This window comes from Garra rufa, chromosome 8, assembly GCF_049309525.1.
Source record: "Garra rufa chromosome 8, GarRuf1.0, whole genome shotgun sequence".
Lineage (NCBI taxonomy): Eukaryota > Metazoa > Chordata > Actinopteri > Cypriniformes > Cyprinidae > Garra > Garra rufa.
The window spans coordinates 50197798-50214935 of NC_133368.1; the positions used below are offsets into that span (position 1 = coordinate 50197798).

At 35.6% G+C, this 17138-nt stretch overlaps 2 protein-coding genes across 2 annotated transcripts in view; both read right to left on the reverse strand.

Moving 5' to 3' along the window:
• The window catches only part of LOC141340241 (E3 ubiquitin-protein ligase SH3RF3-like), a 21446-nt gene extending 21241 nt beyond the window's left edge, over positions 1 to 205 (reverse strand). Inside the window, exon 1 of the mRNA XM_073845164.1 lies at positions 189 to 205. Within this exon, the coding sequence (XP_073701265.1) occupies positions 189 to 205 (17 nt within the window). The remainder of the gene's footprint in view (positions 1 to 188) is intronic.
• Positions 206 to 254: 49 nt separating this feature from the next.
• The window catches only part of LOC141340242 (tumor necrosis factor receptor superfamily member EDAR-like), a 36201-nt gene continuing 19317 nt past the window's right edge, over positions 255 to 17138 (reverse strand). The window contains exons 3-5 of the mRNA XM_073845165.1: positions 15778 to 15900; positions 4628 to 4809; positions 255 to 492 (exon numbers count right to left, since the gene is read on the reverse strand). Coding sequence (XP_073701266.1) covers positions 255 to 492; positions 4628 to 4809; positions 15778 to 15900 — 543 coding nt within the window. The remainder of the gene's footprint in view (positions 493 to 4627; positions 4810 to 15777; positions 15901 to 17138) is intronic.

Genomic DNA, 17138 nt, shown 5'->3' on the forward strand with positions numbered 1-17138 from the left:
AAACTTTAATAATAAATTGGCATAAAATTGTATAATTAATTAATTAATTAATTAATGTATAATAAAAAAATAAAAACATAAAAAAAAACTAAATTAAATAAATCTGAAAAACCTTCATGCGCCGCAAACGCGCGGCTGTTGGACTCCAGACGGCCGCTTTATTGATGACCTGCTGTTTGTTTCATTGCAGGAACTCTGTGCACATACTAGAACGGTTCTGCTTTGGTTTGGGTTTGGTTTGAGTTTGGTTTGGTTTAGTCGATCTGTATTCTGTGGTAAACTCTGTGTGGGGCCTCCAGAACGGGAATGGAAGCGTTTAACGTAATTGTGTTTATGCAGCGCTGAATAAATATGAGAGGAGAAGAGACAGGTGGAGAGGAGATGAGCAGATGTGAGACGTTCTTACACTCTTTGATGTTTCGAGGAGCGTTCTGACAGGAGTGACACACCATGCCGTAGATGTTACGAGGACGGTTCTCCAGGATGTAGTACCTGAACCAGAAAACACACAAACTCAGAAAACATGTGCTGGAATCATTTGAAAAGAAAGTATAATGTCATCTTTAAAGCACATTGTACACAACAGTTATTCACAATGTTTGACATAAACATAAAGCCTAAATTAAAGACATGACACACTGACACACTGCAAAAGATGCTTTTCTTGCTATTTTTTTGTCTGGTTTCCGTTTAAAAGGTCTTAAAATTCTTAAATCAAAAAGGATTTTCTAGACAAGTAAAAATTAGTCTTGTTTTCGGAACAAGACTTTAAAGTTGGTTTGAGAAAGCTGGACCAGAAAGTTTGAACGGTTTAAAAAAAATTTGTTTTAAAAAAGTTTAGTTTGAAAAAAGTTTTTAAAGTTTAAAGTTAAAGGGATTTTCAGTCTAAAATAGTTTGAAGTTTAAAGTAGTTTTAAAAGCTTAATGTTTGATAGATAGATAACATGATTAGCATGTTGTTAGCACATTTTTAGCATGATTAGCAAGTTGCTAGCCTGTTTCTAACATAATAAGCAAGTTGTTAGCATGTTTCTAGCATGATTAGCATGTTGCTAGCATGTTTCTAACATGATTGGCAATTTGTTAGCATGTGTCTAGCATGATTAGCATGTTTATAACATGTTTCTAGCATGATTAACAAATTGTTAGCATGTTTTTAACATTACTAGCAAGTTGCTAGTGTGATTACCAAGTTGCTAACACGTTTTTTGCGTGATTAGCAAGTTGCTATCATGTTGCTAGCATCATTAACATGTTTCTAGCATTATTGGCATGTTGCTAGCATGTTTCTAACATGATTGCCAATTTGTTAGCATGTGTCTAGCATGATTAGCATGTTTATAACATGTTTCTAGCATGATTAGCAAGTTCCTAGCATGATTCGAACATGATTAACAAGTTGCTAGCATGATCCTGGCATGATTACCAAGTTTGCTAGCACATTTTTAACATGATTAGCAAGTTACTAGCCTGTTTCTAACATGATTAGCGAGTTGTTAGCACATTTTTAGCATGATTAGCAAGTTGCTAGCCTGTTTCTAACATAATAAGCAAGTTGTTAGCATGTTTCTAGCATGATTAGCATGTTGCTAGCATGTTTCTAACATGATTGGCAATTTGTTAGCATGTGTCTAGCATGATTAGCATGTTGCTAGCATGTTTCTAACATGATTGCCAATTTGTTAGCATGTTTCTAGCATGATTAACAAATTGTTAGCATGTTTTTAGCATTACTAGCAAGTTGCTAGTGTGATTACCAAGTTGCTAACACGTTTTTTGCGTGATTAGCAAGTTGTTATCATGTTGCTAGCATCTTTAACATGTTGCTAGCATGTTTCTAGCATTATTAGCATGTTGCTAGCATGTTTCTAACATGATTGCCAATTTGTTAGCATGTGTCTAGCATGATTAGCATGTTTCTAGCATGATTAGCAAGTTCCTAGCATGATTCGAACATGATTAACAAGTTGCTAGCATGATCCTAGCATGATTACCAAGTTGCTAGCACATTTTTAACATGATTAGCAAGTTGCTAGCCTGTTTCTAACATAATAAGCAAGTTGTTAGCATGTTTCTAGCATGATCAGCAAGTTGTTAGCATGTTGCTAGCATGATTAACAAGTTGTTAGCATGTTTCTAGCATGATTAACAAGTTGTTAGCATGTTTCTAGCATGATTAGCAAGTTGTTAGCATGTTTCTAGCATGATTAGCAAGTTTGCTAAAATCAAAGTAAGAAAAGCATTTTTTGCAGTGCAGGCGTTAAAAAGGACTGTGTAAATTAACTGAACTAAAATAAAATGAAATAAATATATAATTTAAAACTGAACTGAAATAACGAAGGAAAGATATAGTAGAACTAAAAAAAGTTGTGCCATATAAACTTACAATTCTTAGAAAATCTGAATTGTCATAATGAAAAGTTGCAGTTACCTTTTTTAATGTTTCATTCCGTAGCAGAAACAAGAAAAACTGAATTGCAAAGATATAAACTCAGAAAAAAACTCTTTATGAGCAAAAATCTGAGCTGTGAGATAAAGTCTGCGATTACCTTTCTTATTTTTTTATCCTGTGGTGGAAACAAGCTTTTGAAAGCAAAGAGAGAACAAGGACTGAATAGTGGATGATCTGGATGTGTTTTATGATCAGCTGCACGTTTAGTGTTTGTGCTCTGCTCGTGTCTTATCTGAAGTGAGGCGAGACGCCACCGGTCCCTCAAGCGCTAAACACATCAGTGCTGCCGCCGCTGGCAGCCAACATCACGCTCAGACCGACGCTAACGCCTGATCAAAGCCATCGTGAGTTACGATCTCAAAGGAAATATCAGCGATCAGACTTTACGTCCCTCAAAACAGAAACAGCAGAGACTTCCTGAGGCAGAGTATATTAAACACACTCAATAATGTTCTTTTAAAAAGCTGCACTTTGTATATTTATATTCAAGCCAATTGAAACCAGACCTTCTGCTTTAAGTGGCTACAGCAGCGTGAGGCTGTCGAGTGTGTCGAGTGTGTACAAGTGTGTACATGCATGTGTGTGAGTGCATGTGTGTATAAGTGTGTGTGTGTGTGTGTGTGTGTGTGTGTGTGTGTGTGTGTGTGTGTGTGTGCATGTGTGAGTGTGTGTATGTGCATATGTACGAGTGAGTGTGGAAATGCATGTGTGTGTATGAGTGTGTACATGCATGTGTGTGAGTGCATGTGTGTATAAGTGCGTGTGCATGTGCATGTGTGAGTGTGTATGCGTGTACGAGTGAGAGTGTACATGCATGTGTGTGCATTTGTTAGCGTGTATGCGTGTAAGTGCATGTGTGTATAAGTGCATGTGCATGTATGAGTGTGTATGCGTGTACGAGTGAGAGTGTACATGCATGTGTGTGTGCATTTGTTAGTGTGCATGCGTGTAAGTGCATGTGTGTGTATAAGTGCGTGTGTGCATGTGCATGTGTGAGTGTGTATGCGTGTACGAGTGAGAGTGTACATGCATGTGTGTGCATTTGTTAGCGTGTATGCGTGTAAGTGCATGTGTGTATAAGTGCATGTGCATGTATGAGTGTGTATGCGTGTACGAGTGAGAGTGTACATGCATGTGTGTGTGCATTTGTTAGTGTGCATGCGTGTAAGTGCATGTGTGTGTATAAGTGCGTGTGTGCATGTGCATGTGTGAGTGTGTATGCGTGTACGAGTGAGAGTGTACATGCATGTGTGTGCATTTGTTAGCGTGTATGCGTGTAAGTGCATGTGTGTATAAGTGCATGTGCATGTATGAGTGTGTATGCGTGTACGAGTGAGAGTGTACATGCATGTGTGTGTGCATTTGTTAGTGTGCATGCGTGTAAGTGCATGTGTGTGTATAAGTGCGTGTGTGCATGTGCATGTGTGAGTGTGTATGCGTGTACGAGTGAGAGTGTACATGCATGTGTGTGTGCATTTGTTAGTGTGCATGCGTGTAAGTGCATGTGTGTATAAGTGTGTGTGTGCGTGTGTGTGTGCTGGTGAGTATGTACATGCATGTGTGTGAGTGCATGTGTGTATAAGTGTGTGCATGTTTTTGTGACATATCAGGACACGCATTTGTATATGTGCGTGTGTGCGTGTGTGTGTGTGTGTGTGTGTGTGTGTGTGTGTGTGTGTGTGCATGCATGTGTGTGCATTTGTGAGTGTGTGTGTAAGTGTGGAGTATATGTGTGCAGAATTGTTTTTTGTGATAATCTTGTGTATATTTGAATGCATCAATTATGCCTTGTAATGCACATTATAATGCATTGCATGATATCATGCATAACTGTAGCTAGTCATAATACATTATAACAGAAAGTATAATGCATTAAAACACGAGAACTACTTTTAGCTGTACAGTAACAAGGAAACTGCAAATATTATATAATATTTCTAAAAACTAAAAATAACACACTAACATTGGTTAGGTTAGTCAGTGTCAGTCGCATGTGACGCGAGTGAGAGTAAATGCTTGTTTATATCTGATAAAATCAGAAGCCCTGGTCAGTAAACATTCATCATAATCTGGCATCGGGAGTGGAATAAACTCTGGTCTCTTGCTGTTTCTATGAGCTTCTGCGTTGTGAACTTTCAACACTGTGTTGGTGGCATTCCTGGAGTGTTTTCTTACCCCGGTAAACACGGTCCACACTCGGCGTCGCTCTCTAGAGTGCCAGGCGTCATGATGGTGGCGCGGTACAGTGAGTCGCAGTCTTTGTGTCGACGGCAGATCTCGTATTTGCCTTTGGAGAACTTCCCTGCCGGACAGGCCACACAGCTGTAATCGTCATCCTTAGTGCCATAACCACAGTTCTGAAAAACACATGGGACAGAAATCACTTAAAACTCCAGTCATCTTCATTTCTACAGCACTTTGACTGATGCAGATTGATTCAAAACAGCTTCACCGAGATGAACAGGAAAATAAATGGAAAATTATAAATCGACTTAAATTTCTGCTGTAAAGTATGGAAGCTTGTTTCTGCCATGGGATAATAAAATATTATTTATTATTTAATTATTTAATTATTATTTATAATTAATTATTTTTGACTATTTATGTATTTGTTTGTTGTTTGTTTGGGCTTACCTACCCAATTAGACAGAATTACAAGATATAAACATGGAATTCTGGAAAGAAAAATCAGAATTATTACAAACTTGCAAAATAGTGAAGAAAAAAAAGCAATTTCAAGATGTAAACTTGGACTTTGTATCTATTGTATCTCTCAAAGTTTTTTTTTTTTTTAAATGAGATTTTTTCAGATTTAAAAAAAAATCTGAGTTAATATTTAGCAATTATGACTTGAATATAAAATATAAAAAAATCAAACTTTTAAAAAAATAATAATTATGATTATAATAATTTGAATAATATTATTTTTTTCAAACTGTGTAAAAAAAAGTGCAAAATAAAAAGCAATTACCTTTTTACATTTTTGTAGTAATAAAAACATAATTGCGAGATATGAACTTGATAAATTGTTTGTTGTATTCCTCATTTGTAAAATTGTAAGTCGCTTAAATTTTTGGATAAATGTTAACTTTTAGGACTTTTCTTAGAATTACAAGATAATGTCTCACAAGACTGTGTTTTATCTCACAATAGATAGTCATTATTCAAAATTGCATTTTAATCCTCAACTAGATGAAAAAAAGTTTGTCAAAACAAACTTAAGGTTGGCTTGAGAAAGCCTAGCTAGAAAGTATAAAGCAGCTGTAAAAGCTTAAAGTTTTGAACTTTATATAGCATGATTAGAATGTAGTTAACATGATTTAACATTTTTCTAGCATGTTTAGTATGTTTCTAACATGATTAGCAAGTTTCTAGCGTGATCAGCAAGTTACTAGCATGTTTCTAGCATGATTAGCAAGTTGCTAGCGTGATCAGCAAGTTACTAGCATGTCATTAGCAAGTTTCTAACGTGATCAGCAAGTTGCTAGCATGTTTCTAGCATGACTAGCAAGTTGCTAGCATGTTTCTAACATGTTTCTAGGCTGACTAGCAAGTTGCTAGCACGTTTCTAACATGTTTCTAGCATGATAAGCAAGTTGCTAGCATGTTTCTAGCATTATTAGCAAGTTGCTGCCATGTTTTTAGCATGATTAGCAAGTTGCTAGCACGATTAGCAAGTTGTTAGCATGTTTCTAGCATGATTAGCAAGTTGCTAACATGTTTTTAACATGATTAGCAAGTTGTTAGCATGTTTCTAGCATGATTAGCAAATTGCTGGCATGTTTTTAGCATGATTAGCAAGTTGCTAGCACGATTAGCAAGTTGTTAGTATGTTTCTAGCATTATTAACAAGTTGTAAACATGTTTCTAGCATGATTAGCAAGTTGTTAGCATGTTTCTAACATGTTTCTAGCATGATTAGCAAGTTGTTAGCATGTTTCCACCATGATTAACAAGTTACTAGCATGACATTAGCATAACTGACACGTTACTAGCATGTTACTAGCATGATTATCAAGTTACTAGCATGATTGTAGTTGCTAGGCTAGGCTAGATAGTTAAATAGATTAGAAATATTAGAATGGAAGTTTGAATGGATTAGAAATAGTTGATTGATTTAGTCTTAAGGGATTCTGGGAGTTTAAATTTGAATTTTGACAGTTGGAGTTTGAATTTTGACAGTTGGAGTTTGAATTTTGACAGTTGGAGTTTGAATAGTGTTGGCTCATTTGAACATTTGTCAATGTAAGTCAATGGGATTTTGATGATTTTGAAATAAATTTACTGAAAACTATAAGTGAGATCAGTCTGAAGAGCTGGCCTGAGTTTGGTGCTTCTATCTTCCAAGTAGAATAATAATAAAGAGCTTAAGTAGCAGGTCAGTAATTATGTGAGTGATCCTAATGCTGCGCTGTGCATTGAAGCGTGTGTCATCTTAAACTGATCATAAATGAATGGCTGCAGAGCCGAACATCCAGTTGTTTTCAATCGCAGATATGAAGCAAGCGCACGAGTTCAGCGACCTGCCAGAACCATCCGCTTAAACACGCTTAATGAGAAACATGTCATGATGAAACATCCCACCCGTGAGTCTCCACCAGCGGCAGCTCGTTTCATTGAGTTTCATAACACTGGACACATCTACGCTGTCAGAATAAGATCTGAGCACGCTTTTCCTCAACTCCTCCATATGCAAACATTCTCAGTCAGCTTGAAATCACTGGATTCTCAGCGATTGCCATGTTAAAGCTCTGGCGACATGAAAGGCTTCTTCAGAGCGTCTCCCGAGGCCGTTCGGGCTTGACTGTGATTTTCTTGTCATTTGTGAATGTTCTCGTCGGCATCCAAAGCGCTGAGCTCTTAATTAGCGTAATGAGTCGATTAGGCGTCTTTGGTGGGCAGAGGTGCGGAGCTTTGTTCTTTTGGCCTCCGGTGTCGGTTTGGGAGTCTTGAGCGCAGATAAAAGAGATTGAGATGTTGGTACTCGCCATCTGCTCTGATTTAAAACTTATTGAAAAGTCCTTCTCTGTTCTGACATTCACCCCCAACAAGCATTTCAATTCTCAAAGACACACAAACACACACACACTCGCTTCATGGGGAGCACTAAGTCTTTTATCTGCTTCTATTGAATCAAGATCATCTTTGGCCTCAGAGCACCAGCCTTACTGGATTGATCAGGAATGAGCATTTCAAGATCTTTTCATGTTGCGATAGATTTTAATTGCTTTATTTTAGTGCAACATCTTCTAAAAATTGATTAATGTCATTTTGTTATAAGGTTCAGAATTCATGTATGTATATATATATATATATATAAAACAAACAAACAAACAAACAAATATTTAAGTTGTAGAATATGAAGAATTGTGAGATTTAAACTCACATTCTGAAAAGAGATAAAAAGTCAAAATTAACTTTTTTAATTCTGTGGCCGAAAAACAGTTACAAAGTTTACAGTTTTTAAATTAGCAATTAATCAAAACTTAACAAATACAAATAATGCAAAATAAGTTGCACTAAGTCAAAACTGAAAGAAAAAAAAAGATTTAAGTTATAGAATTTAAAGAATTATGAGATATAAACTTACAGTCTGAGAAGAAATGTCCAAAGTCAGAAATATTGTAAATAATGTAACACAAATTTGTAACAAATATTAAAAAAATAAACAAAAATATTGCTAAATAAGTAAAAAAATGTGTTTGTTTTTTTTTTTGGTCAAAAATGCTCTTTGTAGAATATGAAGAATTGTGAGATATAAACTCACAGTCTGAGAAGAAATGTCCATTTTTTTTTATTCTGTGGCTGAAAAAAGTTAGAAAGTTTACAGTTTGTATCTTGCAATTATCACTTTTATTAAAGAAATGATTGGTATAAGTTACATTTTGTTATTGTATTCAGAAATATTGTACATAATGTTACAATTTTTTTTACAAATATTACAAAATAAATACAAATAATACTAAATAAGTTGCACTGGGTCAAAACTGCAGTTTTTAAAGAATTGTGAGAGATAAACTTACAGTCTGAGAAGAAATATCCATATTGTGAGATAAAAGTCACATTTCCCTTTTTTTAAATTCTGTGGCCAAAAAAAAGTTTGAAATTTTGCAGTTTAAATCTCGCAATTATGACTTTTTTTTATTTTAAATGCATGCATATTTTGTTATTGCATTCAGAGATATTGTAAATAATGTAACAAAAATGTGTAAAAAATATTTAAAAAATGTTGCAAAATAAGTTGCACTGGGTCAAAATAGCATTTCTGCCCAAAAAACCCCCCAAAACATTTAAGTTGCATTAATGTATAAATCACATTTTGTTGTTACATTCAGAAAAAGTGTAAATAATAAAATTAATTAATTTTTTAAAAAGTGTTAAGAAAAGAAAAACAAGTTGCATATTTATTTTTTTGTGAGATATTTACTTTGTGAGATATTTGCGTCTTTATCTCGCAATTATGGTTTTTCTTTTTTTTTTTAAATGGACATTCATAAGTCACAAAAAAGGTTAGTTTTTTATCTCACAATTATAACTTTTTTAAAGTATATCAATCATATTTTGTTATTGCATTCAGAAATAATGTAAGTAATGTAAATAAAAAGTTAAAAAATCAATCAATAAAAAAATAATGCAAAATAAGTTGCACCAGGTTAAAATAGCATTTTTGAGAGAGAGAGAAAAAAAGTTCAATTAGGTTTCATCAAAAGTAACATTTTTGTATTACATTTAGAAATACAGTTTATTATGTAAATAAAAAATGTTTAAAAAATGTTTATAAAAGTAAATAAAATAAGAATTTTATAAACGTTCAAAAGATAATTAATAATCAGTATATCATTGATTTAACTGCACTGACACTGTCGGATTTGAACTGAATGGATCTGAATAATGACTGAATAATATTGTCTTCTGCTTTACAGCTGAAACTGATTAATTGTGCAACATTAACGCTGTTATTTTCCGGTTTGTGAAGCTGCTTTGAATCAAACTGTGTATATTTTTGTATGAAGCAAGTGCTGCAGAAAAAAAATGATTTGACTTGACGAACATTATAAACACTATAAAAATTACAAATATAAGTATAAACGAGCATAAATTATAGTGGCATTCGTTATAAACACCATTTATTAAAAATGACTTAAAATTGGCTTGAGAAAGCTGGACCAGAAAGTTTGAAAAGTTTGAACGCTTTAAAAAGTTTAAGTTTAAAAAGTTTTACATTTGACTTTTCAGTCTGAAATAGTTTGAAGTTTAAAGTAGTTTCTAAACACGTTTCTATCATGATTAGTATATTGTTAGCTTGTTTCTAACATGATTAGCAAGTTGCTAGCATGTTTCTAGCATGATTAGCAAGTTGCTAGCATGTTTCTAGCATGATTAGTAAGTTGCTAGCATGTTTCTAGCATGATTAACAAGTTGTTAGCTTGTTTCTAACATGCTTAGTAAGTTGGTAGCATGTTTCTAACATGATTCACAAGTTGCTAGCATGTTGTTAGCATGATTAGCAAGTTGTTAACACGTTTCTATCATGATTAGTGTGTTGTTAGCTTGTTTCTAACATGATTAGCAAGTTGTTAGCATGTTTCTAACATGATTAGTAAGTTGCTAGCCTGTTTCTAGCATGATTAGCAAGTTGCTAGCATGTTTCTAACATGATTAGCAAGTTGCTAGTATGTTTCTAGCATGATTAGCAAGTTGCTAGTATGTTTCTAGCATGATTAGCAAGTTGCTAGTATGTTTCTAGCATGATTAGCAAGTTGTTAGCTTGTTTCTAACATGCTTAGTAAGTTGGTAGCATGTTTCTAACATGATTAGCAAGTTGCTAGCATGTTTCTAACATGATTAGCAAGTTGCTAGTATGTTTCTAGCATGATTAGCAAGTTGCTAGTATGTTTCTAGCATGATTAGCAAGTTGCTAGTATGTTTCTAGCATGATTAGCAAGTTGTTAGCTTGTTTCTAACAATGTTTCTAGCTTGATTGGCAAGTTGTTAGCATGTTGCTAGCATGTTTCTAACATGATTAGTGAGTTGCTAGCATGTTTCTAGCATAATTAGCAAGTTGCTAGTATGTTTCTAGCATGATAACAAGTTGTTAGCTTGTTTTAAACAAAATTAGTAAGTTGGTAGCATGTTTCTAACATGATTAGCAAGTTGATAGCATGTTGCTAGCACTATTAGCAAGTGGTTAGCGTGTTGTTAGCTTGTTTCTAACATGATTAGCAAGATGCTAGCATGTTGCTTGCACGATTAGCAAGTGTTTAACATGTTGTTAGCTTGTTTTTAACATGATTAACAAGTTTGCTAGCATGATAAGCAAGTTGTTAGCATGTTGTTAGCTTGTTTCTAACATGATTGGCAAGTTGTTATCGTGTTGCTAGCACGATTAGCAAGTGTTTTACATGTTGTTAGCTTGTTTTTAACATGATTAACAAGTTTGCTAGCATGATAAGCAAGTTGTTAGCATGTTGTTAGCTTGTTTCTAACATGATTGGCAAGTTGTTATCGTGTTGCTAGCACGATTAGCAAGTGTTTTACATGTTGTTAGCTTGTTTTTAACATGATTAACAAGTTTGCTAGCATAAGCAAGTTGTTATCGTGTTGCTAGCACGATTAGCAAGTGGTTAGCGTGTTTTTAGCATGTTGTTAGCATAAATAAACTTGTTCACTCTAATCTCTCATTCAAGACGAATCCAATGTTTGTGTTTGAGGTTTAGTTGCTCACAGCAGATCATAGAAAACATTGTAGAAAATACACTAAAAGTTTTTGAAAGCGAGTCAGATTTAGAATGAGTGTTTGCTCTGATTTGGATTCTCCGCTCCTCCTTTTTCCCCAGTTTAATGATGTTCTGATGTTCTGGGATTTCATCTCTCTCCTGAACGAACACAAAGCTTTGAACTTCCACTTCATTCCTGATTTACAGCAGGAGCTCGATGACCGTCAGAAGTCTGAAACACCACATACCTGCGTGTGACTGAGTTAGAGGAGCATCAAATCAAAGAGAGCTTGATGTAGATCACAGATCGGTCAAATTACAGACTGAAGGCGTCAGAAACACTCAAATATAAAGCAGCTTCATTTAACTTTTTAATTTTCAAAGCCACTCCAAACAATCACTGACGTATAATTATGCAAAGATTGACTCTTATTTTCATAATCGCTGTTTTCTTCAGAAACGGTGCGTATTTTGGCAGGAATTCATCTGAAGTGTTGTCAAGACATATTTTCATATACATGCATTCAGATGGGGTGTATATTACTGATCTGCTACTTAAGCTTTTTATTATTATTCTTAGACTAAATTTCTGACCGTTACTCCTCCTCCTTTCAAGCTAGAAGCACCAAACTTAGTCCAGATCTTCAGACCGATCTCCCTTGGTGTGCTCTATCTTTTCAGACTGATCCGATTAATAGTTTTCACAGAATTGAATATTAAAAAGCATCAAAATCCCATAGACTTACATTGACAGAATGTTCAAATGAGCCAACACTATTCAAACTCCAACTGCCAAAATTCAAACTCCAACTGTCAAAATTCAAACTCCAACTGTCAAAATTCAAATTTAAACTCCCAGAATCCCTTGAGACTCAATCAAGCTTCCCTTCTATCAACTATTTCTAATCCATTTAAACTTCCATTCTATCGAATATTTATCATCTATTTAACTATCTAGCCTAGCCTAACAAACATGTTAGCAACTTGTTAATCATGCTAGAAACATGTTAGAAATGTGCTAGCAACTTGCTAGTCAGCCTAGAAACATGCTAGCAACTTGCTTATCATGCTAGAAAGATGTTAGAAATGTGCTAGCAACTTGCTAGTCAGCCTAGAAACATGCTAGCAACTTGCTTATCATGCTAGAAAGATGTTAGAAATGTGCTAGCAACTTGCTAGTCAGCCTAGAAACATGCTAACAACTTGCTTATCATGCTAGAAAGATGTTAGAAATGTGCTAGCAACTTGCTAGTCAGCCTAGAAACATGCTAGCAACTTGCTAATCATGCTAGAAACATGTTAGAAACGTGTTAGCAACTTGCTAGTCAGCCTAGAAACATGCTAGCAACTTGCTTATCATGCTAGAAAGATGTTAGAAATGTGCTAGCAACTTGCTAGTCAGCCTAGAAACATGCTAGCAACTTGCTTATCATGCTAGAAAGATGTTAGAAATGTGCTAGCAACTTGCTAGTCAGCCTAGAAACATGCTAGCAACTTGCTAATCATGCTAGAAACATGTTAGAAACGTGCTAGCAACTTGCAAGTCAGCCTAGAAACATGCTAGCAACTTGCTAATCATGCTAGAAACATGTTAGAAACGTGCTAGCAACTTGCTAGTCAGCCTAGAAACATGCTAGCAACTTGCTAATCATGCTAGAAACATGTTAGAAACGTGCTAGCAACTTGCTAGTCAGCCTAGAAACATGCTAGCAACTTGCTTATCATGTTAGAAAGATGTTAGAAATGTGCTAGCAACTTGCTAGTCAGCCTAGAAACATGCTAGCAACTTGCTAATCATGCTAGAAACATGTTAGAAACGTGCTAGCAACTTGCTAGTCAGCCTAGAAACATGCTAGCAACTTGCTAATCATGCTAGAAACATGTTAGAAACGTGCTAGCAACTTGCTAGTCAGCCTAGAAACATGCTAGCCATTTGCTAATCATGCTAGAGACATGTTAGAAATGCACTAGCAACGTGCTAGTCAGCCTGTGGGATAAGCCAATGGGATACGCAAAAAAATCTTATTTCAAACAGAAAACAAGATTATTTCTCTTACCCCATTGGCAGATTATTTTGCTTGTTTCAAGCAAAAACACACTTAATTTTGACTTTTTACTCATCTAGAAAATCCTTGTTGATTTAAGAATGTTTAGATATTTTGGCTGGAAACAAGACAAAAAGTAAAATAAAAGCATTTTTTTTGCAGTGTAGCACATGTAGGAGCTGAATTCAGCCACAATCAGCAGTGAAAACCTCCTCAGATGGGCTCAGGTTAGCATCTGAGACAAACCTGATCAACAGAACCGTGAATACACACAGAGTGTCTCTCTTTAAGGCTTCAGGTTAGAGCTGTCTCTCTGTTAGACCTGTCGTCTCTCTTTAAGCACAGAGATCTTCTGAAGTGCCATCCGATGCGGCTGCTGTCTGGGTGGTCCAGAGAAAGACCATCAGCTCTTAAAGGAGCCGTTCACAGTTAAAACACTGTCATTACTGACTCTCTCATGTCCTTCCAAACCCGTACGCTGATAGTTTCGAATTTCTGAAGAACCTTTATGCACTTCGTCTCCAGATTCGACAACAGTTCATAGTGAATGTGATTGTCAAACTCCACAAGTTGAGTCACCTTTATTTCTATAGCGCTTCATTCAGATAGTTTCAAAAGCAGCTGATTTAACATATGAACTTAGACTTGGAATAATACAGTTGAGGTCACAAGTTTACATCCCATTGATTCTTAATACTGTGTTGTTCCCTGAAAGATTCCACAGCTCTGTTTTTTTGTTTAGTGATAGTTGTTCATGAGTCCCTTGTTTGTCCTGAAAAGTTAAACTGTCTGTTGCTTTGGTTTTCCAGCATTTTTGTGTATTTGAACCCTTTCCAACAATGACTGTATGATTTTAAGATCCATCTTTTGACACTGAGGACAACTGAGAGACTCATATGCAACTATTACAGAAGGTTCAAACACTCACTGATGCTCCAGAAGGAAAAAACATGCATTGAGAGCCGGGGGGTGAAAACTTCTGAAACGAAAGAGGATGTGTACATTTTTCTTATTTTGCTTAAATATCTTTTTTTTTTTTTCATTAAGTACTGCCCTTCAGAAGCTACAAAGGATACATGTTTCCCAGAAGACAAAATAAGTTACATTTACCCTGATCTTCAATTTCAAACGTTTTATAACGTGTAAATAACATGCTAATCATGCTAGCAACTTGTTAGTCGGGCTAGAAGCATGTTAGCAACTTGTTAGTCGGGCAAGTAACATGCTAACAACTTGCTAATCATGCTAGAAACATGTTAGCAACTTGTTAGTCCGCTAGTAACATGCTAGCAACTTGCTAATCATGCTAGAAACATGCTAACAACTTGCTAATCATGCTAGAAACATGTTAGCAAACTTGTTAGTCGGGCTAGAAACATGCTGGCAACTTGCTAATCATGCTGGAAACATACTAGCAACTTGCTAATCATGTTAGAAACATGCTACTGACATGCTAGCAACTTGCTAATCATGTTAGAAACATGCTGGAAACATACTAGCATCTTGCTAATCATGCTAGAAACATGTTAGCAACTTGTTAGTCCGCTAGTAACATGCTACCAACTTGCTAATCATGCTAGAAACATACTAACAACTTGCTAATCATGCTAGAAACATGTTAGCAAACTTGTTAGTCGGGCTAGAAACATGCTGGCAACTTGCTAATCATGCTGGAAACATACTAGCAACTTGCTAATCATGTTAGAAACATGCTACTGACATGCTAGCAACTTGCTAATCATGCTAGAAACATGCTGGAAACATACTAGCATCTTGCTAATCATGCTAGAAACATGCTGGAAACATATTAGCAACTTGCAAATCACGTTAGAAACATGATACTGACATGCTAGCAACTTGCTAATCATGCTAGAAACAGGCTGGAAACATACTAGCAATTTGCTAATCATGCTAGAAACATGTTAGCAACTTGTTAGTCAGGCCAGAAACATACTAGTAACTTGCTAATCATGCTAGAAACATGCTGGACACATACTAGCAACTTGCTAGTTGGCCTAGAAACATGTTAGCAACTTGCTAATAATGCTAGAAACATGCTGGAAACATACTAGCAACTTGCTAATCATGTTAGAAACATGCTACTGACATGTTAGCAACTTGCTAACCATGTTAGAAACATGCTAGCAACTTATTAGTCAGGCTAGAAAAATGCTAGCAACTTGCTAATCATGCTAGAAACATGTTAGCAACTTGTTAATCCTTTAATCGCAATCTCATTGTTTAAAAAATGTAAATTTTTTTATTGAAAAGTGACCAAAGAGGATTAAAAAATGCATCTTTCTAGATTTAGTTTATATTCCATTTTCTTGCACCTCATGTTTTATTGTGTTCTGACTACAGTTTGACAGTCGTGTTCACTTCATTCCTCAAAAACCCACAGTATTGTTGTTTTCCACAGTATAATGATCATCATTTGGGTGTGAAACAGCATTAGGGTGAGCGGATAATGTCAAAATGATGATTTTTAGGGTGAACTCTTCCTCTGAAGCTGTAGATGTGGATGTTTTGAGTGTTTTTCTATGAATGTGTATGTGTTTCTCACCATGTACGGCTCTTGTCCCGGCTGGCATTGTGGGCAGGGTTGGCAGCTGCTGACTGTGTAATTATAAAACTCATTTTCTCCACAACTGGAGTATTCAGCACTCGCAAAACACATGCTGGACACCTGCAACACACACAAACAACACAAACGTTTGGGATGAATATGTTTTTCAATGTTTCATTTAAAGACGTTTCTTCTGCTTCATTTTTTTTGATCAAAAATGCTAATAACATGTTAATCATGCTAGCAACATGCTAATAGCTTGATAACCCTGCTGAAAAAACCAGCATATGCTGGTTAGGTATGTTTTGGTGCTGGGATGCTGGTTTTAGCTGGTATATGCTGGTCATGTTGCTGGTTTATGCTGGTCCTTTGCTGGTTTATGCTGGTCCTGGACCAGCAACATGACCCGCATAAACCAGCAAAGGACCAGCATATACCAGCTAAAACCAGCATCCCAGCACCAAAACATACCTAACCAGCATATGCTGGTTTTTTCAGCAGGGTTAATCATGCTAGAAACCTGCTAGCAACTTGCTAATAATGTTAGAAAATGCTAGCAACTTGTTAATCATGTTAGAAACAGGCTAGCAACTTGTTAATCATGCTAATAACATGTTAATCATGCTAGCAACATGCTAATAACTTGCTAATCATGCTAGTAACATGTTAATCATGTTAAAAAATGCTAGCAACTTGTTAACCATGATAGAAACATACTGGCAACTTGCTAATCATTTTTAAAACAGGCTAGCAACTTGTTAATCATGCTAGAAACATGTTAGCAACTTGCTAATAATGTCAGAAACATACTGGCAACTTGCTAGTCAGGTTAGAAACATGCTAGCAGTTTTGCTAATCATGCTAGATAATGCTAGCAACTTCCTAATCATGCTAGAAACATGTTAGCAACATGCTAACAACTTGCTAATCATGCTAGAAACTTGCTAATGACATGCTAGTAACTTTCTAATCATGCAGAAACATACTAAACATGCTAACTACATGCTAATCATCTAATCTATCTATATAAAGTTCAAAACTTTTTTTACAGCTGCTTTAAACTTTCAAGTTAGGCTTTCTCAAGCCAACTTACATCTATTTATAGACTGTTATTTTACAATATAACAGTTTGTTTATGTATTTTTGATGAAATAATTGTAGGTTCACCTACAAACTTTAAAAAACAACAACAGCAGAAACAAATACTTTCCCCAGAAGAGAAAGACTGATGAATGTAGAGTGTGAAGGTGCTGATGCAATGAGGAAATCGCTCAGTGTAGGTCCAATTAAAGAATTAAAGCAATGAACCACAAAACATTTCATTCAGCCCGAGCCAATCAACATCCGGCTCCACCCAC